Raw genomic sequence first — 24,816 nt, 5'->3', positions numbered from 1 at the left:
ATGCAAGTTCATTTTTCATTCATATTTACTGTGCCAAATGAAGGTTTTATGAAGCTTTGAGTAATATATATTTGTTCTCTTATATAGGCAACACATCCCCTGTAGATGGTAATGTATGGGGAGTAACACCCTCCTTAATCTAGACTTTCTGGACACGAGGAGAAGGTGTTGAAACCCCCTCAGTGTGGGTACAGGACTACAGGCTCTGATGGGCTTTCCTGTTGCAGGAAAGTGACAGCAAAGGTAACTGTTATTGGGCTTCGGAGGACACAGGGAAACCAGCAAGGGACTTAAAAAGCAGTGAGAGAGGAAGCAGGAGGGGAGGGAACACCAAGGACACAGGAGGATCTATGGACATCTGTGTGCTCCAGACGCCCGTGCCCATCCCAAGGTGGGTGTGAGGAACTGAACCTGGGATGCCGGTAATGAACAAGGACCCTCAAGTGGAGCCAAAGTGATCCCAAACAAGAGCACTCCCAGACCCCCTGCAAGAGCAAAGACAAACCCTCCAGAAAAAAATGGGATTCAAACCAGACCCCCAGCAAAAGCAAAGACAAACCCTCTGGGAAAACAGGATTCAAGCAGATTAAATCTGCATCCGATGAAATCTGATCTCAAAATCATATCACAAAACATACAGGAAAAGAAGCCATTGTGAGAGATGGCAGAAATAACCAACAGCTTTCGACAACCAAAGACAGACTTCAGATAGAAGAATGATCAGATACAGAGCATGAACTCTTCCACGTTAAATGTTTCAGAAAATAAAAGATGTCTAAAAATGAACCAGGATCAAGAGACCATCAAAAGCAACCAGCCACATATGAATATCAAACCAAAAGAAGTTAAAACATAGAAATTAAAAGCTCAATAGCACAGTGAAGCAGCAGATTAGACCCAAATGGAGAAAGTGCCCTGGGGAGAGACAGCCGAGGCCGCCTGGCAGAGTGCAAGGCCAGGAGACAGGGTGGGGAGGACGGAGGTGAGCCTGACCGATGTGGAGGACAGACCAAGAAGTTTGCATGGGAATCCTAGAAAGTACGGCCAGAAAGAAGAGGAAAGAGTCAATATTTGAGAAGAAAGTAGCAGAGAATTTGACAGACATTATAAAAGATTTGAATCCAGAAATACAGGAAGCACACAGATACCAAGCAAGAAATTTTCAACTAGACATTTCGTGGTGAGACTGCAGAACCAAAGAGTAAATAAGACAAGGATGTTAAGATAAGCCAGAGAGAAAAGGCATTTAAAGGAACAGCAATTACACTGAGAACAGAGCTTAAAACTGCTGCAACGGCAATTGAAAGATAGTAAAATCATACCTATAAAGTGTAACATAAATGCTTTTATTACTACTACTACTTCTAATAATAAGAAATAGCAACAGTTTGGAGACAGTGAAGATTAATCGAAAGCAGATAAAATTGAAGGGATTATGTATGACTCTTAAAAGAAGGACTGTGCCAATAAGTTTTAAAACTGGTGATAAGACCAAATTCCTTGAATTCTTAGAAAAATATATAATTTACCAAACCAGAATCAAGAAGAAATATAAAACCTGAATCATCATAGAGTAATCCCAAAACTATTAAAGAAATGGAAGTAGTTAAAAGTCCTCCCACTAAAAAAAACAAAACCAAAAAAGCACCAGTTTCAGATGGTTTTTACAGGAAAGACTAAAAAACTTTCCAGGAGCAGATGAGTCCAATCTTATACAAACTATTTTATATAATAGAAAAAGAACAGACACTTGACAACAGGTCTTGTAACCTTTGTAACAGGATCATTCAAAACAGTATGAGGGGGCTTCCCTGGTGGCACAGTGGTTGAGAATCTGCCTGCCAATGCAGGAGTCACGGGTTTGAGCCCTGGTCTGGGAGGATCCCACGTGCCGCGGAGCGGCTAGGCCCGTGAGCCACAACTACTGAGCCTGTGTGTCTGGAGCCTGTGCTCCGCAACAAGAGGCCGCGATAGTGAGAGGCCCGCTCACCGCGATGAAGAGTGGCCCCCGCTCACCGCAGCTGGAGAAAGCCCTCGCACAGAAACGAAGACCCAACACAGCCATAAATAAATAAATAAACAAACAAACAAACAGTATGAGGAAAGGAAATCCAGACCAACCTCAGTTGTGAACATAGATCCAAAAATGCAAACATAATACTAGCCTTCCCAAAACTCAGAACTGGAATTCACTACATTAATATTCATGAAGAATCATCTTAATCAATGCAGAAAAAAACTTTTGAAAACTTCAAAACCCATCTATGATTTTTTATAAATCTTACCAACCTAGGAATAGAAACAAACTTCCTTATTATGATAAAGAGTATCTACCAAAAATTTACAGAAAACATTATTCTTAATGATGAAACATTAACAAAACTCTCTTTAAATCAGAAACAGGAAGACCACCTTTATCATTCCCATCTACCAGCACGCTGCAGGGCCGAGCCAGTGGAGGAAGATGAGGAGACCAGAGTCACCTTTATTCCCAGACGATCTGCCTACCTACCAAGAAAACCAAAACCATCTACAGACAAAATGTTGGAATTAAATCACATACATCCACCTGACCCGGCAGTGGGAATGGAATGAATGAACCAGCACTAGATTCAAACACACAGATAAAGGTTAGAAATAACGTTGACTGTGCACCAGATGAGACCATGTTTATGACACTCAAAACCAAACAAAACCCCATGGTGCATTGTTTAGGGGTACAAATGCTTGTGGAAAATCACCTTTGAAAAGAAAGGGAATGGCACAAAGGGCAGGGCATGGCTGCCTTTGGAGCAGAGAAGGGATGGGGTCAGGGGAGAGGCAACTGCCGCTTCTGGATCTTAAACTCGGGGGAGGGCAAGGGGGGGCAAGCATGCAAGCTTTACCCTCACGCTTCAGAACTTGCATATGGGGACTTCCCTGGTGGTCCAATGGGTAAGACTCCACACTCCCAATGCAGGGGGCCCGGGTTCGATCCCTGGTCAGGGAACTAGATCTCACACACATGCCGCAACTAAGATCCCACACGCGGCAACAAAGATCCTGTGTGCAGCAACTAAGACCGGGTGCAGCCAGATAAATATTTTAAAAAATAAATAAGCTTATATGACCTTTTCGAAGAGCAATTTGGCAATATCAATATTTAAAATGTGCGTACAATTTCCCATCTAGGTACCCATACAGGAAAAATTCTCCCACAAGGAAAACAAATCAGAAGACCATTCTTAGCAGCACTGTTTGTAAAAGAGGAAGGAAGGGTATACATGTCCATCATTTTTACTTATCTTCAAGTAAAATTAGAGATCTAAAATACCATATTTTTGACAAGAATGTTAAAAGCTAAATGAATTAATAAAAACTTACTTCAAAAAGAAAGAGGATGGAGTCCAGCTCCTCCCTTTGTGACTTATTATTCCCTGGAATATATAAAAGAAAATCAGTTATCATGACAATGTGCAAATTTTAGGATATTAAAAATTATGCTAAAAGGTATCTTAAAACATTCAAGCCTCAACATGCAGACATTCAGTCAAAGATCCCAGGAGGTGCTGTGCAGCCCGTGTTAGGGATGCAGGTGGGTGACGGAGCCAGACTGCCCAGGGCCACGTTCAGCAGAGCTGCTCCTCGTTAGCTGGTGGCACACAGCTTCCAGGCTTTCTAAGTTTTAATCAACAGTGGAGCGTCTTCCCCCCCAACAAGAGGGGTCCACTTCTCCAGCCCTTGAATCTGAGAGGCCCCGTGACCTGCTCTGCTCCCTGATGACAGCAAATGTGAAGCCAGCTTGAAAAGCCTTCTGCACCTGTGAGCGTGGAGCCCTAAGGCCACCCTGTGAAGGAGCCCAAGAGAGCCTGCCAGCTGGGGAAGAGGGGCCACATGGAGGAGCACTAAGGCACCCTGGGCAGTGGCTTGCTAACCAGGACACGTGTGAATGAGGCCACGCGCCACCAGCTGGTCAGAGGCGTGAGCCAGCCCAAACCAGAGGAACTGTCCAACAGACCCAGAAAACCACAAGCTAAGTGACTGGTAGTTGTTTTAAGGTGCTCAGTGTTGGGATGGTCTGTTGTGCAACTTGTTACGCAGCACAAACTGACTGATGGTCTTGAACCACCACATGTTCCTAAAGGATAGATGGAACAAAGGGGGGAGGGGCGTGGCCTTTTAAAAACAGGATTTTAGGTTGTAGGGGGTTTTTTAGATATGGATTTTTATTTTTTTGTTTGTTATTGATTGTACATAATATCACATTTTTCTCCTCCACACACCTGTGAAAAATAGTGAAGTAGAACAGAGCTAGGAAGCAAGATAAAAATCACATAATTTCATATTTGAAATATCTACCACATTTGGCAAGAAAAAGAAATTTTAAGTTCAAGATTTATACCAATTTATAAATCACAGGGGAAAAAACTGAGAAATCCATTTAAAAAGAACACATGTTGGCATCCTGGGCACATGCCCACATGTGACCTGACCTACTAGAGGCTGGACCAGCGCCCCTTGCAGGGCCTGAGCCTCAGCTGCGGGGCCTCTCCCAGACCCCCCCTCCGTGCTCGGCCTCTGCATCAGGTCTCACAGGAACAGCCAGGGGTCCACACGCTCCTCTCCATGGCCTCTTCTTTCCATGTGACCCTGTCTCAGCCCACCCCCACACCGGGCACCATCTACTGCCTCCCGTTCCTCAGCCTGCGACCAGGGAAACGCATCCCCTAAAACCTTCCCAGGACCACGCAGCTCCTCTGGCTTCATCCTCACACCTTCCCAGAGACCACCTCACGTGCAGCTCACTGTCTCGCTGCCCGCCTGCGCCATCCCCGTCTGTCTGCCTTCCGATCCGCTGGCCGCTCAGGACGCTCCTTTCAATGACGACACCCTTCCCCGTCCTGCTGCTCCTCAACTCTCTGCACTGGCGGTTCCTGCTGACCTGTCATCCCTTGAACTCCTCTATTCTCAGGCTTCTGTGACAAAACACTTTCCTGGCACCCTCCCGGCTACTCCTTTATTTTCCTCTGTCTGCCCAATAAAAGAAGGAATTCCCCCAAATCCCTGACTGCCACTCTCTCGCTCTGCATACACTCTCTCCCTTGGCAACAGGATGACTGCACCTCCCTTCTCCCAAGCTCCAATCCCTATAATTTAACAGCCCACCTACGCCCAGGTGTGCCCCGGGCACCGCAGACGCAGACTGCCCAAAGCTGGGCTCACCCTCTCGCCCCTCACACCTAGCTTCCCTGCAGGGCTCCCTCTGCTGCAAGGGCAGCACAGGAACCAGACTCGACGTCCTGAAAGCGTCTCTGGCTTCCCCCTCTGGGATCCCTTTCCCCATGTCCACGTCTCACGATCGGTCGGTGCACCCACGCACCCCTGACACTTTCTCTGCCCTGAACTGCCACGTCCCTGGAGCAGGCGTCCCCAGACCTCACACGGATGACAACATCAGCCTCCTAACTGGTCTTCCTCCCTCCGGTTCACTCACCACATTATAAGACACTGTCTTAGTAGCCGACGTTCTCGAGAGCCCTGACCACCCAAAGAACGAAGTTCAAATGCCTTAACCTGGAATAGCAGGCTCCCCACGAGGCAAGCATAAACCTCTTTCATACATCTGACGTCGAGAGAAAAAGAAATGCTTTCCCCAGACATGCCCCAAAGATGGCCTGCCGTCGCTCATTCTCCACCCTCCGTCCCCAAGGCCACCTCGTCCCCAAACCTCCCTCGTGCACTCTACGGGAAATCAGCAACCACAGATGGTGTCTATATCTGATAACACATCTACTTTCTGACCTGTTCCATGGTGAACCACGCCTACGGCTTATTCCCTGACCCATCCACAACTACCACCACCTATGACGCATGTTCAGCATCTGATACGTCTCCGGATTCCTCTCAGGAATCTAGCCCAGTGCCTTGCTCATTGTCAGCTTCAAATCCTGGATGGGTGAATAAATGAAGGATTAAACAGGAGAGGGAGACAGAGCTGCCAGGGCCAGGGTCCACAAAGCCAGGGTCCACAAGGGCGAAAGGCACCCTTCGGGATGCTGAAGGATGGATGGTCTAGGCCCCAGGTAGAAGATGCTCTTGCCTGTCAGTGAGCAACACAGACGACATTTCAATGTCCATCTGTCAACCTATCATCTGTGTTGTTTATTTAATGGGAGAAATATGAAATAGAACAGTGCTTCTCAAGCTTGAGAGCACATGAGTATCAGCGGAGGGCTTGTTAAAACACAAATTGCTGACTTTCCACCCGCAGAGTTTCTGATTCAGGAGGCTTAACGAGTGCCCAGGTGATACCCGTGCTGCTAGTCTAAAAACCACAAGGCGCTCTGAGAGCCACTGGTACAGGGAAGGCGCTCTGAACATGGCATCAAGAAGCCTGGTTGCAATTCCGGCTATACAATTAAATAAATCATCTGTGTGACCTCAGGCCAGTGATATAACCTCTCTGGACATGGTTTTCTCAACTCTAGAATGATGAGTGTGAAAAACCCAATCTCCTGAGCCCCTTCCAACCTTAAAACTCTGTGGTCCTGACTCAGTCACTCAGAAGTCAGTCATCCAGAATGATGGCACTTCTGTCCAATGCAGTACTGTAACTGTTTAAAACTGTGGTGGATATAAAGGTGCTAACATGCAAGGATTTCCGAAACACATTACATAAAAGTGAAAGATGATGATGATAATGACAGCTAGCAGTTACTGACCACGGACCACGTGCCACGCTTTGTCCTGGAATCCCAGGACACGTGTCAACCCACTTAATGCTGACGGAAGGAAACTGAGTCACAGATGAAGTAACCTGTCCAAGGAGAAACAGCTAGAAGGGTAGGGCAGGGATCCAAACCTGTCTGGCTCCCGGGCTACTCTATCCTGCCACATAAATACAGAGCAGAATGTGCAGCGTGACTCTATTGGCTTGGTTTTCAAAGAATATTTCATGTAAGTATCGGGGTGGCCAAAAGTTTCATTCGGTTTTTTCCATAAGATGGTCTAATAGCACTTAATTGTCTTAAACTTCATTCGAAACAATTTTGTTAGATTGTATTGTGACAGCTGTCACATCAGCATGCATTTAAAAAAAAGACATCAAAATTGGTGAATTTCTGTGTAGCCATTTTATTATTGAAGATGGAAGAAAAAAGCAACATTTTTGGCATATTATGCTTTATTATTTCAAGAAAGGTAAAAACCCAACTGAAACGCAAAAAAAGATTTGTGCAGTGTATGGAGAAGGTGCTGTGACTGATCGAATGTGTGAAAAGTGGTTTGCGAAGTTCCGTGCTGGAGATTTCTCACTGGACGATGCGTCACGGTCGGGTAGACCAGCTGAAGTTGTTAGCAAACAAATCGAGACATTAACTGAGAACAATCAATGTTATACCACACGGGAGATAGCCGACATACTCAAAATATCCAAATCAAGTGTTGAAAATCATCTGTACTAGCTTGGTTATGTCAATCGCTTTGATGTTTGGGTTCCACATAATTTATGTGAAAAAAACCTTCTTGACATTATTTCCGCATGCAATTCTCTACTTAAACGTAAGCAAAACAGCAAATTGTGATGGGAGATGAAAAGTGGACACTGTACAATAATGTGGAATGGAAGAGATCGTGGGACTAGTGAAATGAACCGCCACCAACCACACCAAAGGCCAGTCTTCATCCAAAGAAGGTGATATTGTGTATATGGTGGGAACGGAAGGGAGTCCTCTATTACGAGCTCCTTCTGGAAAACCAAACAATTAATTCCAACAAGTACTGCTCCCAATTAGACCAAATGAAAGCAGCACTCGACGAAAAGCATCCAAGATTAGTCGATATGATCTTCCATCAGGATAACGCAAGACCGCATGTTTCTTTGATGACCAGGCAAAAACTGTTACAGCTTGGCTGGGAAGTTCTGATTCATCTGCTGTATTCACCAGACATTGCACTTTCGGATTTCCATTTATTCGGTCTTTACAAAATTCTCTTAATGGAAAAAATTTCAATTCCCTGGAAGACTGTAAAAGGCACCTGGAAAAGTTCTTTGCTCAAAAATATAAAAAGTTTTGGGAAGATGGAATTATGAAGTTGCCTGAAAAATGGCAGAAGGTAGTGGAACAAAAGGGTGAATACCTTGTTCAATAAAGTTCTTGGTGAAAATGAAAAACGTGTCTTTTACTTTTACTTAAAAACCAAAGGCACTTTTTGGCCAACCCAATATGTATGGGCATAACCATAAACATATATAAACACAGTATATTAATAACATACACAGGACACTTTGATAGTGGTTGCCTCTGCACAGCCAGACTGGGTGTCTGGGCAAACAGACGCATCAGTTTTCATTCCAAACCCTTTAGTGGAATCTGAATTTTTTTAATGGTGTGCATACATTACTTTTCTTTCTTTCTTTTTGAGTAAATTATGCCTCTGGAACTCATGCCTTCTGTGGGTTTCTTCTCCTATTTCCCCTTTGGCTGTTCGTTGTTCAGTTAATGCCTGTACGAGAGAAAGTTCAAGGGAAAGACACCAACCACTGCGAACTTGCAGCTCCACTAAGCGTTTGGCAGGAAAGGAAGCTTAAAAGCACGTAACTTATGGCGCATGACACACACAACCTCTCAGAACTTCCTGAATGTTTATTTAAAAAAACAAAAAACTTTGTATATCAAAAACATTTTGTAGAAATTCTTACCTTTTAATTTCAAACTATTTTCCAGTGTTATAAAATTTTCATAGAAGATGAAATATATCTGAGAATAGTTGGTCTCAAAAAACTGCTTAAGATCGCTTGCATCCACGTTATCTGAAAAGAAAAAGTTCCCATTTACGACAAACTTACACAATTATCAGAGTTCACAATCTTTTCAGAAATGAAGGAATGTAAAAACAAGCCCTATCCCCTTATAAGACAAAACAAAGCAAAGTGTATTCCAGTCCACTTCTTTCTCCACCTAAGGAGAGCTCTGAGGTGGCCTGGGGCACCTCCCCTCCCCAGTCCCAGACGTCAAGGTCAGAGCCTGGGGGCACAGCACCTACGGAGCAGCTAGAAGGCCAGGGGTAAGTGAGGGTCCAGGGAGGGGCAAGATGACTTCCTGTTAGGGGTGGGGAAGTCAAAGTTCATGGAAGAGGTGGCTGCTGACCCAGACCATAAAGAGGGACGAGTCCGTACGTCTGAGAAACAACTCTGCCAGGAGCCCCGCACGCACGACCCAGAATCTCCTCCCTCCCTCCTGGCTCCCGTGCCACCGCCCAGAGGACAGCAGGCCCTGCCCCGACACCTGCCCACATCCACCTGGGCCACTCGTCACCGCGTCCCTCCAGCTTCTACGTGACTCGTCCCACCCCTGCGTGGACACGGAGGACCCGCCATGCGCTCCTAGCCTCGTCCCAGCAGTGCGTCTCCCAGCTGCACCAGTGTTGCTAAACCAGGGCTGCGGGTGGATCGGCAGGTGGTGCAGGGAACTTAGCCCAAGAACAGCTTCCCCGCACTCCCCCCACCAGCCCTGGCCCCCGCAGGGGCCGAGCGCCAACACAGCCAGCGTCCCTCGCAGCTCCAGTGAGTCACCCACTGTCAACACACCTCTGTACAGGTTCCTTAGCAGACAAGGTTGTCTGTGCGTTTACAGCAGTGTCCTGACCAAGGTGTTAGCTCTTTGGAAGAATACACTTTAGGAAACCTCAGGAAAATTAAAAAGAGCTTCCTTAAAGTTCTACAAGATTACTCAAGAAAAAAAAGTGTGTCGCTATTCAATCTATAACAGAGTCGTATCAGCTTTGGAGGGTCCTAATGTGAATATGCATGAACACACCCACTGCTATGCTTACATTCCATAAAGTCAACACTCTTGCTGGTGAATCTAAAGAGTTGTTTCCCTCTGATAACTACACAGCACCTTTCATGCAAAAATCTGCCCTGGTTCTTTGAAACAATGCACGTAAGGTGTTGGTAAAGTCATAGGAACAGCCAATTTCACATTCTGTTTCTTGCCACAAAAATAACACTGAGCACAGAGCAGTGGAAGTTGCTAGTAACTAACCAGTTTACCTTCGCCCAAGCAGGTAACAATGACATCAGGATCCTTAACCCATGTGAATATTACCATTCTCATGAGCTAACAACCCTGCCAAGGAATCCTCAAGTGCCTTCTGCAGGATGTCAGCTCTAAGACGGGGCTTTGTTCATGTTCATGCCAACACCAACTGCTCCCGGGACCGCTGAAACCTCCCCAGCCCCCCAGGCCAGGTCAGGGCCTCGGCTCTGGGGCCCATGGCCCTATTCCTCCCCGTCTGAGATGGTGTCACACCGTACTCCACTCCTGGTGCAGCTCCTGACTTAGTTCTGATGGAAGGGTCTGTCTCCTCTGTTAGAGACAGTCCCCACCCTCACAGACCTCCTGTGTGTCTCAGCATCATCAGGCACCCTGCAGGGAATACAGCATTTAGCTCAATATTTTCCTGAACGAACTAAATAAAAGAAACAGCCTGTAATATACAATCACAGGACAGTGACCACAACTTGTAACCCCCTCAGATCTCACGCCGATGGGAAAAAGTGGCCTGACCCTTCTTCAGATCCTTGGGGTTATCAGGAGAGAAATGTCAACCCTCTGCTGAGGACGCCCGATCCCGCTCTGCAGCCCCAGCTCTCGCGGCCCCTGCTCCAAGTGAGGGTCTAAAGGCTTCTCGTTCTCACCCTCACTTTCTGCTCTTCCCGCAGGAACCACCCACCACGCTGCTCAAGCTGAAACCTAGTCCCCATCCCGGCTCTTCCCGGCTCCTTCCCAGCCCGTCTCCGGGGTGTGGGTTCCTCCACAGACCCACCGGACACTGTACCCCCATCCCTGCCCGCCACCCATCCCCGCCCAGGGTCCCTGCATCCCCACTTCCCCTCCCTGGTCCCCTCTCCACACTGCCGTCAACAGGAAAATGGAATAAACCAGATCAGACCATTCTTTTACTCAAAACCTTCCAACGACCTCCAGTGGTGCTTACAATAAAATCCAAACCCTTTACCATGGCCTCGCGGCCCTGCAGGCTTTCCTCCACTCAAGGCCAAGTCCGTCCCACACCACTCTCTCTACACCCTGCACTCTGGCCGCCGTGGCTTCTTTCCATCTCCCAAGCTTCCCACACGTGTTCCCCACCCTGATCTTCATCCAGCTCATTCCTTCTCATCCTTCAGAGCTGCGACCCCACACGACCTCTGCAGAGAAATCTAAGGAGCCCCCGTGTCCCCAAGCATGTCCTCCATCACCCCCCTCCTCCTTTACGGAGTCTGGCGGGTGGGCGGCCGACCGCTCGCCTGTGAATGGGCCGCAGCGAGAAAAGCATCCCCATGCTGACGACATGGGTGCACAGGTATGGCGAGACAGCACAGAAAGGTTATGGGCCACCAACAGTCTACCTTCCCTGGCCTCCCTGGTCCCTCAGAAACACTCGAGTGTCAGCGACCTGAGCAGAGAGGGTCCTCGTCAAGGCTGAGGGGCTTCATGCAGACAGAGACACCCTCATGAGGCCAGACTCCAGGCGGCAGCCGCCTTCCTCCTCAACCATTCACTGTCTTCCTTGTGGGTTAGGAGTGGATGGAGCTTAAAGTCCTCACGACAAGACAAGCAGACGCCCTCAAGGTCACCCAGCACACAGTGAACGATGGGTGTAACATCTGTAACTACTAGTTTATTTACCCATGTGAGGACTCCTCACTGGTCTGGGAGTTCCCTTCACATGATCCCTGCCCACAGCACTTAAGATTAGTGGAGACTGTCTCATTTATTCATTTACTTCTCCACCGACCGGCACTCCACTAGAATGGAAGCCACATACGGGCAGGAATCACATCTGTTTTGTTCCCTGCTGTATTTCCAGCCCCAGGAATAGAGTTTGGTACCCGAAAGGTACTTGACACAGATTTGTTAAATGAACAAACAAAAAATAAATATCAAATATTTTCTATCCCTACTTCAAAATCTAGAATGTTTCCATGATGTGTCTTATTTTTGAAAAACAAGACTCATCAGGTGAATATTTACAAAGCACAGATCTTGGAGAAGGCGGGCCCTGGGAGTTAGCCTCCTGCAGAAGGGAACACAAGGGAGTGTCACAGGTCTACTTTGTAACAAGGTAACTTTGAGAAGCAAAGATATACAGGAGGAAGACTGCTCAGGAAAAAAACAAAAAAAAGCCTATGACCACAAACTTCCTTTTGAAAGACACTCTTCATCTGTTCATTCAAACAAGACTGAGCCCTGACCCCTGCCAAATAGCCCTGCGCCAAATGCTGGGAAATTCAAAGAGAATAAGGTGCAGGGCCCTCCAGGGTACAGGAACACAAGCAAGTAACGGAGATGGCAGCGTGCCGGAAGCTCAGGCAGGGCATCAAAGCAGGGAGTGACAAGGCCACCTGGGGAGGTTGGGAACATTAAAAACACTGTACATTTATGCTTTGAAAGACACTTTCATGACTGTATTTTATTTGACCCTCACCACAATCCTGTGAGGGGGATGGGGAAGGTGTGGTCAAGACAAAGAAACCTCAGGTTCAGAATCGTCTGTAACCTGCCCAAGGTACCAGGCCAGTCAGAGACTCCCATCCGGGTCTCCAGCTCAAACCTGAGCTACACAAAGGCCTCAGAAACAGAGGGAAGAAGTCAAAACCAGAAATCGGGTCAGGAATATAGAGAAATACGTCGTCCCCTCGGGGATGGGATGTGCAGGAGAGCCCGAGGGAGAAGAGCAGGGGGATGAGAGGACAGGTAAGACACGAGGGGAGACGCGGCCTGGCTCCCCAAGAATGACCTCACAGCAACCTCCCCATGGCCTCGTGGGGCCAGTAAGGAAGCGGGAAGGAGGGGAAGCCCCCAGGTACAGAGCCCAGGCTGGACACCACCTTTGAGGTGATGACCCTGGGTGTGTTTGGCAACGACGCTAGCACGCTGCCTGGCTGGCATCACAAAACCCAGGCAAGTGCAGGCACACTGACCACAGAGAAGCAACCAGCAGCCAGCTTTACAGAGCTAGGGGTCATTCTGGGATTTGTAAAGCAATCTCCTTTACCACCAACCGACAGCCAATCAACTGTTTCTATTATTTTCCCATTATATCTGAAAAATAATCTATATTCCACACCAGAAGCTACCCTCCCCTGGCCTTTTGTCCAGCTAAGCCTCCTGCTGACAATTATTTCCCCACATCTAGCTGGAAGACAACAGCAAAGCCTGAAGGCAGAACATTTGGAGCAGACTGCCTGGGTTCAAGTCCAGAAGCTACAAGACCTGGGCGAGTTATTTAGAACACTTTGTGCCTCAATTTCCACCTGAGAAATGTGGCCAACAATGGTTCCTGTGCCCATAAAATGAACATATGCAAAGTGCTTCTAAGTGTGTAGTCAGCATTATGTAAATAAACGTTAGTTGTTTTCCAACTACCTAGCTCTTGGCAAAGGCCGTCTCACGAGGTGGGAATAACCCAGCTTCACCTGTGAAGCCATAAAACTCAATGACATGTCAAACTCACCCACTTAATGAGACCTTTCGAAAAGGCACAGCACTTAATCCCAACTCAGCAGCAGATGCTACAAAACTAGTGGGACTGTCCCTCCACTTCTCCCACATATAATCCTTTCCAATAGCAATCTTACTCCTTTTTAGTTGGGAGGATCATAACCCAGCCTCATAAAAGCCTGCTTCAGCAGACCCTGAAAGCACCAAAGGAGGAGGGAACGTCCTTCTCAGACTTGGGGGCCCTGGTGGACACTGTCAAGAGGAAGAAGGGGTTCAGACCAGCTCCTCCGGAGTACGGAGTGACCCCCAATCCTCCTGCCCTCCGTCCCCCACCCTCCCCAGGGCCAAGAGCCATCCCAGCGCTGCCTACACGTCTGCGTGTAGATGAAGACGGTGTCATTTGCTAGTTTACTCAAATTCCCTAGATACTGGCACTGAAGCACGATGCTCAAGATCACATGCCAGTAAAAGGGAAAAGGGGTGAGTGAAAAATTCAAGGCGAATGTGGCGACTTAATAAAACGTAATTTAGAAACAGTGAGAACAAGGAAAATAAATGAGTCAGACACAAGACAGAAAACACTGACAAGGATAAATGTCACTCATATGGCGCCTTTACTTAAGGGCTAATGAGATTTTGGTGATTTTACCTTTTCACAACTGCCTAGGTCCCCGCCCTCCTTCCCTCTTGCTTTACGTACTTTGTAATAATGCCACAAACTATTCCCGCCCTCCATCCACTCCTTTAGAAAATGCCCACCCACACTGATCTGGGGCTGATCTCCCGACTTGCTGTGGACAACCAGTCATTAGAAGCCTGACCCAGCAGTGGCTGGAGAGCGTCAAGTAGTCTCTGGTCCAAAGAGACTGGGATTGACATATATACACTACTATATACAAAATAGATAACTAATAAGGACCTACTGTATAGCACAGAGAACTCCACTCAATGCTCTGTAATAACCTGTATGGGAAAAGAATCTTAAAAGAGTGGATATATGTATATGTATAACTGATTCACTTTCCTGTACACCTGAAACTAACACAACATTGTAAATCAACTATACTCCAATAAAAATTAAAAAACAAGAACAAAGGAAATGAGGAAACTCATGGAGCAGAGCAGGACCCAACCCCAGGCAACCTGCAGCCAGGGCAGTACCTCGCAGCAATGCAGATAGGTGAGGGAATAAAATAGATGCTTGTTGCCGTAAGGTCTCTGTAAGCCTGAGGTTTGGGACGGGTTGTCTTGCACCGTTGTTGTGAAAATGTTGGTGGGGAAGAAAAAGCAACTCATCACCAAGAAGTTTCACCGGCCATGAGAGCCGGCAAGCCCGTGAAGAGGTGCCCCAAGTACGACACGTTGTCACCTCCGTCAAAGAAGGAAAAGCAGACAATATGGGTCCGAATAACAAGAGCTGCCAGCTGATACACACTGTCCGCAACAGAAAGTTTCTGCAACACTAACTAGAGTGCAGGCAGGGACTCCTTTTCCTGACACCAGCCGGTAGGTTTTAGAACCTCCTGTGTGTGCAATACCGTTCCAAGGGCAGGTTACCGACCTGGAACTCACCTGGTGAGGAGGTAAAGTCCTCATAATGAAGCCCTTTCAAGACTCAGCAGGTATTCGGGTCATAAGACAGCAGGTATGCTGACTGTGCTTCAGTGGTAACTCAATACTTGTATCATCATCATTATTATTAAAGAGGAATTCACATCTGAAAATGCATCTATGTGCAGACCTAAAAACGTCCTTGTGCTGATTACATGCAAATACAAAATCCTCATGTGGACGGGGATGCTAACCTGCACGGCAGATGGAGGTTCCAGCTCCAGTGGCTGCACAGTCTACACCCCCCCGCCCCCGCCCCCAGGATGCTCTCCAGAAGATTTCAGGGCCTGGCTGTCTTTGCCCTCATAGCCAGCACTGATTTCCACATTTACACAGGTGATGCCCAATTTCCTTATCTCCACTGAGGTTGTCCTCCACGCCCCCTCCGCAACCTCTGTCCCCAGGCCCGCCCGGGCATCCCTCTAACCTCCCTGCCTCCCAAGTCTGAACCCACTCTCCCTACCTCCCCTGCTCCCTCCTTCTGGAAACCTAATTCCAACAACTCTTCGACCTTCCTGGGTCCTTCAATCCAATGACCCCACCACCCTGTCATGATCTATGATCCCTCTGAAGTCTTCACTTCTTTTTTTCTTCCTAATTTGGTTTCCACAGTCCATCTTTTTAATCAGCCCTTTCATTGTCCCTCAATCACCTCCCTTCCCCCTGCATCATATTCACTCCATAAAACCCCAGTCAGTTTCACCCTTAATTCAACCGAAAGTATTTATTTGAGCACAGGTCATGTGCCAGATAGCAAAGATTTTTTTTAAGTTGTCGGTTTAAGTACTGAATAGATGTGAAAGAATATGTTTTGTACATGTGCAACTGATGCTGTATAATGAAACAAGCACTTTAAACCCACGCACCGACTCAACCAAGCATCCCCTCCACCCCCACTTTACGGGGCTCCACACTATTCATCCAGTTCTCAGCCCTCTCTGGGGCCAACAGCTGGTGCGCACGTACCTCTGCGCCCAAGCGCCATGGAAGGAAGAGGCGCCTAGAACGCTGACATAATACTTTTGGAAGCACGTGGGGGCCTAAACCACATATTCCTGTTTGTAGGAAATGAAATGAACTCACATTTTAGCTCTGCTGATAACTGTGTTTCTTACATACATTATTACAGCCATGTTGGACTGTTCTATCTCCGTAGAATTTAAACTGAAAGCGAGAGTGGCCTGGAGCAAACGCTCCCGGTTTCCCTCCTGCCCCCTCGCCCAGCCACGCCCACGGCAGACCCTTCCTCTTCCTAAGGGAGCCCCTGCTTGTTCAGGGACCATCCACCCCGCAAATCCGTGTGCCCTTCGTGGGGGTGGGACCTGATGCTGCTGAGCCAATTACTGCGGCAATAGCCCCCTGCCAGCTATGAGTTTAGACTCAAGCCTGTGACCCAATGCGGGTCAACAAGCAAGGGGAAGAATTCTGGTGGAGATGCCTGGAAAAGGGTCATTGTTCTTAAAGGGACACAAAGCAGAAGTGCTTTTCTTCCTGCCTCTGGACGTTGTTCCGTCCGGGTGCGATGCCTGCAGTGCGTTTTGCCACTCAGGGGACAAACCTGCCACACAGAGGACACTAAGGAGGGCAAAGCAGGAAGGGGAGAGCATACGGATGCGCACGTCACTGAGCTGCCGTGCCATCTGGCTCGGGGGGCCACCTGCTTTGGGACCGCTTTCTATAGGAGAAAAAATTCTTCATCATTTATGTTTATATTTGGGTTTTCTGTTACCTATATCCAAAAACATCCTTGTAGATACTGAAGTAAAATGTGACAGTAGAACAGGAAACAAATCCTAGTATAATTGAAAGGTTGTAGAAGCTATATTCATCCCTCTTCGTTTCCTAAGATGTATTATTTTCATTTCTTTATACCTATATGGTAGCTAGGTGCAGAAAGTAAAATTCTTAGAAGTCAGAAAGATGTTAACACTTTGTTATCCTGGATTGATAGTCCCCATGTAAAAGTGATTCCGATAAAGATATACTCCACGTACCTAGAGCTCTAGTTTTTAAACGTAGAGATATTTTTATTTTAAACATTTTTGACACACCTGTCTCAAATGCAGGACTCTAAAACATTATTTTTAACAGATATCAAGTGCCAACACAATAAAACAAAATATATACACCAATGAAATATAATGTTCAAATCTAATGTGTTTTATATACATGTATTTTTTATGACGTATAGTTGATGTACAGTATTATGTTACAGGTGTACAATATAGTAATTCACAGTTTTTAAAGGTTATACTTTATATTTATTATAAAATATTGGCTACATTCCCTGTGTTGTACAATATATCCTTGTAGCTTAATTTATACATAACAGTTTATATATTTTCATATATCTATTTCTTTTGTAGGAGTCAAGTTTCATCCGATTTTTTAAGGCAATGCATAACTACTTCTACTTTTCTTGATCTGAATTGGCCTATATTACAGTCAAAACCACTCACTAGGGAAAGACCTGGAGACAGAAATAGATAAAACAGGAGCTAAATGGTAACCTCTCCCACTCCATTTTTAACAAGTAAGGCAGCAGAAAAGTGGTGCTGAGGGCAGAGAGAGCCATCTTACTTACGTCAAATAATAATTATTAATAAGCATAATAATGGCTTACAAAAGGGCTTTGTATATATTAACTCAATTAAACCTCCGAGAGCCCTACGAAGCAGGTACTGTCCCACGACCAGGTGAGGGTCAGAGAGGTTAGGTCCCCGCCAGGACTCGAGCCCAGGCAGTCCGGCTCCCGCACCGCTTACCTAAGTACGTCTAACGTTAGCTGAAAGTGATGGAGGAGGGGCAGGGAAGTACACCTGGAAACACAAGGTTTTTAAATACATAAGAGAGAGCTGGTAGAAGTCCCGGGACTAAATAGTTACTAAACCCCAGAGAGGACCCAGAAGTTGGTTTATTTAGAACACCAGAGCCAGCTTGCAAGGGGAATGGCCTTCCTCCATGACAGGTTAAAAGGGCGGCCTTTCTGTGAAGCTAATTCTGCAGAGACTGAGACGGTCCTCCCCAAGGAGCTCTCTTTACTTCCAGAAAATCATCCCACTGTCCCCTGCCCCATCAGCAGCTGCAACACCGTCAGGCCCGCCCCATCCTTCATATAAGAAACCAAAGGCCCCTCTGGCCACCAGGCGGTCACCCTGCTTCCCCCAAGCCAGGGTCTGCTGACAGCATGGAAAGGCCTGGAACTGCCAACCTGAAGAATGGGCAGTGGACAATTTGTCGTGTGAGTCCAGTGGGACCCGATAGGGCCATTTAAGTATCATGTAAGCCTTCGCTTACTCATGTGAAAAATGTCCAAGGCGTGTTAGGTCAAAAATACAGTGTCAGCCCATGTATAACAACTATTCATGTAAGACTGTGTTTATGTGTGTACCTACAAGACACAGAGAGAGAGGTTGCACGTAAGCAACAGCAAGCACAGAAAGCATGTTTACCAAAATTTTAACAATGGTTATCAGAGGATTGCAGAATGTGAAGAGCTTTTTCATACTTAAGTTATTTTTTGCTTATTCATATTATTCAAATGTTTATAATGAGTATATAAAATTTTATAACCAGAAAAAAACTACTATTTTTCAGAAAAAAACTATTATTCATTTCAGAAAAAAAAAAGCTGCCAGAATATTTAGAAAGAATTTGTTTTCAAAGCCTGACTATGTACCATAAAAAAGAACAGCAGACGTGACATCGGCCATAGTTTCCTCCAAACGTGTCTTACTTTTGAAACTTGAAGAACACTGAAGACCTAAACAATACGTAAAGTAGTATCTTTGCCAAGACTAAAATGCCCTAAAAACAGAAAATAATTTAAATTTCCTCTGCCCAACATTGTCGTTAGACCTCTTCTGTAATAACACATACGTTGTACACAATGCCTTGTAACGATCGAGGTGTAGAGGACTTTTGCTGTCTTTAGAGAAAGCTATGTTTCTCTAATTGTCATTTACTGAAAAGGGCAGAAAAATGATACGGTCGGGCAGGAAGAAATGGTCTCTGTCCAGCCATTCAACAGCTTGCACTGAGTAGGAACAAGCAAAGGTGTGACACCTCTGAATGCAAAACGGTGATGAAATTTCCCATCACCGGCAGGTTCACTTTCAAGACCTGGTGGCCTTAGCACACGTTAAGTCCTGTTTAAACCTGGACTGATCACCGACCGCGGAGCAAACTCCCGTTCGGCGCACGCTCAGCAGCAACACCAGGTCCTAGAAACCACACGTCTTTTCAATTAACACTGAGCCAAAGTCCAAGACTCCCTCAGGCCTTTGCATTAAGAAACACAACCCTGAGGGAGTCCTGTGGTGGTCTAGTGGTTAGGATTCGGGCTTTCACTACCTCAAGGCCCAGGTTCAATCCCTGGTCAGAGAACTGAGATCCTACAAGCTGTGGGGCGTAGCCAAAGCAAAAAAAAATTTTTTTTTGAAATGGTTCAAGTTCTTGAAAAAATAAACACAACGTAGAGCACACACAGGGTTCTAGTTCAGCAGGTACCTGAAACTCAGCCCGTCTGCTGCCTTTCTCACCATTCATAGAGATAAATTAACATTGCACTGACCCATCAACGTTTTCCTGTGCTCATTCATTTTCAGCCACTGGCTGATCTCCATTTCTTGGCAGCATCAGGGCACTTTCTACGATACCTACTCTTTGGCTCTTACTAGAATTTGGGGTGACGTAGTAAGCACATCTCCACACTGTCACAAGCTCGGTCTGCTGTGTGGCCCCATCTCACGTCTGGCACACTCAAGCATTCCTGCCCCACTGGCCACAGTAGTCCTGGCCTGTCTCCTTATCACGACCCACTGCTGCAACAAGGAAGGACCAGCCACGTGTGCCGGCTAGGGTTCCCCGGCCACGGCTGGCTTCTCCTCTCCAGCACTGCTTCTTTCTCTCCCCTCTTCTCTTTTCTGTCTGCAGTCACTGTTCCGTTTGGGGGCAAAGGCCATCTCACTAGGTGTCATTTCTTCATTTGTGACTTATGTATACATACATTTTGAACATCTATTTATTATAATTTTTCCTATTAATATGTAGGAGCTCTTTATGTTTGGGGGATGTAACTATTTCCTCTCCTCTAAGTTTCAAGTTATTTTTCCAGTTCATTATTTACTTTTTACTTCAGTTAAAGATGATATGTTTGTATATGTATTTATTTTAGGAGCAGGAAGAGAGGAATGGAACCATTCTCTCAAAAATATCTGCAATATGACACACACACACGCACACACATATACACACATGCACACACACATACACACACACATACACAGAAAGACTATGTAATACTTTACTCCCACTATGGGAGCTCAGCATAAGCTCTACTCCACCAAGCCTCTCTGGCCCAAATACATCCTCATGTTATCAGATACAGAATCCATGGAATAAAGAGGTTTACACTGTCGGCACCGGAAATGTGACCAGACAGAATGAAAATATGCTAACCCCTTTAGAAAGCTGTAAAGAAGCAACATGTGTCCTCAGCTCCCCTCTCTTCCATGCAGTCCTGAAAATACTATCAAGATTTCACTGGAAGAATGTTCACCACTAGTTATAACAGGTCCTTTTCGGGGGATGGTAAATTCAGTTTTGGTTTTTGTAAATTTAAAATTTGACAACAGTGTCTCTCCCATTTTGTTTCCATGAAAAAATATCTGGGGTACTTGCCTAAGCCTCAGCCAAGCCTGTCCTTACCCACAGCCCTCTGGCCCCGCTGGCCCTCAGCCTCCACCCCAGTCAAGGTTTCCCCAACCTCTTCTCCCTTTTGTCCACAGAAATCGTCCTTTCTTACAGCTCTTCCCCTTGGATCCAGGGGGTGGGTGTGATAGTGCACGCACACATGGGAGGAGAGAGGGCTCTGTCAGGAGAACTTAATTCGTGGTCTTGAATCTCTTTTTTTTTTTTCTGGTTGTGCCACGCGGCATATAGCATCTTAGTTCCCCAACCAGGGATCGAACCCACGTCCCCTACACTGGAAGCGCAGGGTCTTAGCCACTGGACTGCCAGGGAAGTCCCTTGAATCATTACTTTAATGATGGGAACTTCCGGCTGGGGCAGGAAGGCTTCTAGAAATTTTTCTAAACATCCATACCGGTGGCCGCTACTCTCCCCCAGACTGAGATCCATCTATGTGGAAATCACATCCTTGGTTTTTCAGCATGCAAGCTCAGGCGTGCCCAGTGCTGTGTACAATGCCTGGCACATGCTTGGGGTTGGATAAAAAATAACTGTTAAATGAATAAGGGGACTCTGGAGCCAGTTGTCTGGGTTCAAATCCTGACTCTGTCACTTACTGGCTGTGCAACCGTGGGCAACGTTCTCAACTTCTCTGGGTCTTATTGGTAAAATGGGGATAATGACATTCCCTGTCCCACTTGGGAGAGGATAAAATGCATTAACACACGTGAAGTGTTTCTGGCGGTACTTGGCACATGGAAAGCGCTGATTAAATGCTACTTATTATTATTACAAAGAAGGAAGTATGTCACCAAAAGGAATCAAGATGTACAAAAAGCTGCTGGTGTTCTCAACGTTATTTAGTATCAGTATCACTTAGTGAGAGAGATCAGGCAGAACACAGATAAGTAGAATACAAAACCAAAGGCTATAAATGCCAAATGGAAAGCACAAAATGCTATGGGAATTCAGAGGAAAGATCGTTTCAGAGAAAAGGGACAAAGACACTTTGTGTGAAGATGTAATATACCTCTGCCGGCTCCTGGAAGAATTTTACATGACAGGTTGGCTGACACCTCTGGGAAAAGGGACGGCGTATTAGTTTGGGTTCTCCGAAAAGCAGACACCAAGACAGGAGTGGACACGCAGGAGGTTTATTGAGGGAGCTGTCTGTGAAGGATGAAGGGGAGGACCTGAGAAGGGACGTCTGACCCCTGCAGAGAAGAGGGAAGGGGAGGAGGGCTGAGGAGGAAGAGGCAGCACAGGTCTGAAAAGCTGCTGGCCAGGCCAACAGGAGCCCTCAGGACAAAGTCTCCCTTCAGAGGCATCTGGGTTTCAAAGGAACGGCCACATCAGTACCCTCACGTGCTCGGTAACTGGCTGGGAGGAGCTCAGCTTTGGCTAAACAGTGGTGGTGAATCCAAGGGCAGCATCGGGAGCAGCGGCCAGTGACGCTCCCCGGAGCGCAGCTGATCTGAATGCTCACTCTCACAGCTCCCACAGCTGGGCACAAGCAGCGTCCCTAGTACCTCCTGTGTCCTTGAAAGCCAGGTTGAGCCTCAATAAATAAGTGCCATCACTGAAAATCAAACACAAGACAGTATCAACGGGTCCCTTATCTTTTTCAAAAGGGATTTTTTTAAACTAAACCACAATTGCAAAAGCAAAAGCAAAATACATATTTACTGTTAGAGATTACAACTACTTTTAAAATAGTGTTCAGTATCTTTCAGATGTGGTTTCAGTTTCTAAAACAACGTAAAGGACATAAAATCATTATGAAACATCTCTTTTCTAAATATCAAAGTTAAAATTCTGGAATGAGGATTCAGAACTAATGCAGAAACAAAGCTCTGCTAAGAACCTAGAGGGTAAATCCTTTATAAACTGGTTGCTTAAGAAAGCAATTTGATCAAATGAGACTATGAGAAAACATTTTGCAAAAGTGTGAAGTGCTACACGAATGTGAGCTATCAATACAGTCAAGTTACATCTTAGGTGGGGTTAAGTCACAAGAAAGGTAAAAATGGAGAAAATCACAATTACCCTTAAACATGAGAGGCACACCCAGCAGGGAAGATGTTCCCACAGTGAGAGACATGAAGGAAAGAAGACCTCTGAGGACACAGCAAAGTCCCTTGTCCCTCCTCACACCACCAGGCGGGCACGTGGTCACTGAGTGGAAGGGCAGGCAGCAACCACACCACTTAAACTGTGCCCATTTTATTTATATAGATATACATCATATATATTTATACTTTTATAGATATATAAATATATATACACACACACACACATTTCCCCCTTCTGGCCAAGCATTAAATACATAAGTTAAATTGCATTTATGAGATCACCCCCCCCCCAAATGAACAACAACAAAAAGGTCTCACAGATTACAATATTTCTTTTATGAAGATACATGGCAGAGAAGAGGGAGCAAGACATACTCAGTTCCTATCACTACATCAGCGAGAAAACTAGTCAGCAGTTGACTTTCCCTCGTACCTTCACAGAAAAAAGTAGAAGCCATCATATGAGAGTTCCCTTCATGACCCTGTCATCCCACACCCCGTTCTTGCTTCTTCTGAGTGGCCTTAGAGGAAGAGGTGCCCCCTGTCAAGCCTTATCTCCTGCCCCACACTCTGGATCCCACAGCAGACCACAACTTTCACTATATATCTCCTTTCTCTCTACTATTTCTTCAAGTTTGCTCTTTTATTATTTCCTTCTCCTACATGTAAATAAACTCAAATTCTCCCAGGTTTTAAAAAATATAAAAATCATACACAAACACACACACACACACACACACAGACCCATCCATCCTCGATCTGTAATTTCCCAGTCTCTTCCTGGCATATTAATGTGTACTCTTCCCATTGCAAGGCCCAGAAATATTATATGACTCAAGCCGGCTAGAGCAAAAAAAGGGTGTTCCAGACTCCTGCAACTGAGAAACTCGGGGTGGGGACGGCGCAGACAGAGCTGGACCCCTCAGCTCACACAGGGTCCATGGACGTGCCTCACTCTCGATCTCTCCGCTCTGCTTCCCTCTGACCGTGAATTCAATCTGAGGTGTGTGCTCCCCACATGGAGGGAAAGATGAACACTGGCAGCCCAGGCTACATCCTCTTGGTTTGTAATCCAAAAGGATGGGAGCTCTCACCCTCCAGGAATCCATGTTTCAAACCTCAGGGAGACTGGGACTCCTGGACTATCACCGAGGGAAGGCACTGGATTTGGTGGCTCGTCTGCTTAAAACTCTTCCCTGGATTCCAAACGTCCACCCACGGCACAGGGTAAAGGACAGTGTGCACTTAGCCACGTGGTGGCCACACCATCACCTCTGCGCAAGCTCCTCTCTCTGCAGTCCCCTTGCCCCCAACCCGCCCACCTGGGAAACCGTATTCATTACTCCAGACCCACCTCAGCCCCGCCTCCCCCCCCCCCCAGGAAGCACTGGCAGACTCTCCAAGGGGCCCTTCTGCTCTGCCTCCTCTACACCTGCAGCCACCTGTACCGTCCCACCCCCACCCACACTCCCCCAACCCTACCCCATCCCCACCCCCCGGCACTAACACCCTCGTGGTAAATGCAGCTGTTTACCTGTCTGTCTCCCCTAACAAACCGTAAATCCTGGGCTTGTGCCTTATTGATCTCTGAAGACACAGCCCTACCAAGCAGACACACACACACACACACACACGCACATACAGACTGGAAAAAATGTACGTGAAACTGAATTTTTTAAAAATCCAAGAACAAGATAGTTGCTTACTACATTTATATATTAATTATTCTTGATTTTACAGTAGAGGAACATATTCCTTCTTTTAAAAATAATTTTTAAATTGAATCAATTTGCTATTTTGAAAGTCACCTTTTTGAAAACAATAAACTATTTTCTAGTTTCATCTGTGGCACTTAGTTTAGAGACCAAAGATCAGTGCTCTAAACAGCTAGTAAAAGTATTTATGTCCATCTGCAAATAAAGCACTTACAAACAAAATAAAAACACAAATTATAA

General features: G+C 46.2%; 1 protein-coding gene and 1 long non-coding RNA gene across 2 annotated transcripts in view; both read right to left on the bottom strand.

The window, feature by feature from the left end:
- The window catches only part of RALGAPA2 (Ral GTPase activating protein catalytic subunit alpha 2), a 278,311-nt gene that overhangs the window by 246,797 nt on the left and 6,698 nt on the right, over positions 1-24,816 (bottom strand). Inside the window, 2 exon segments of the mRNA XM_082359553.1 lie at positions 3,364-3,416; positions 8,681-8,791. Coding sequence (XP_082215679.1) covers positions 3,364-3,416; positions 8,681-8,791 — 164 coding nt within the window.
- LOC309613093 lies at positions 16,183-24,155 on the bottom strand. The gene is made up of 2 exons (XR_014235525.1): positions 22,836-24,155; positions 16,183-22,368 (listed from the first exon to the last, which is right to left on the bottom strand). It is a non-coding gene; the product is annotated as an uncharacterized lncRNA (long non-coding RNA).

The sequence above is a fragment of the Balaenoptera borealis genome (assembly GCF_965194805.1).
Source record: "Balaenoptera borealis genome assembly, chromosome: 16".
Classification (NCBI taxonomy): Eukaryota; Metazoa; Chordata; class Mammalia; order Artiodactyla; family Balaenopteridae; genus Balaenoptera; species Balaenoptera borealis.
This window is presented reverse-complemented; position numbering and strand designations above follow the sequence as displayed.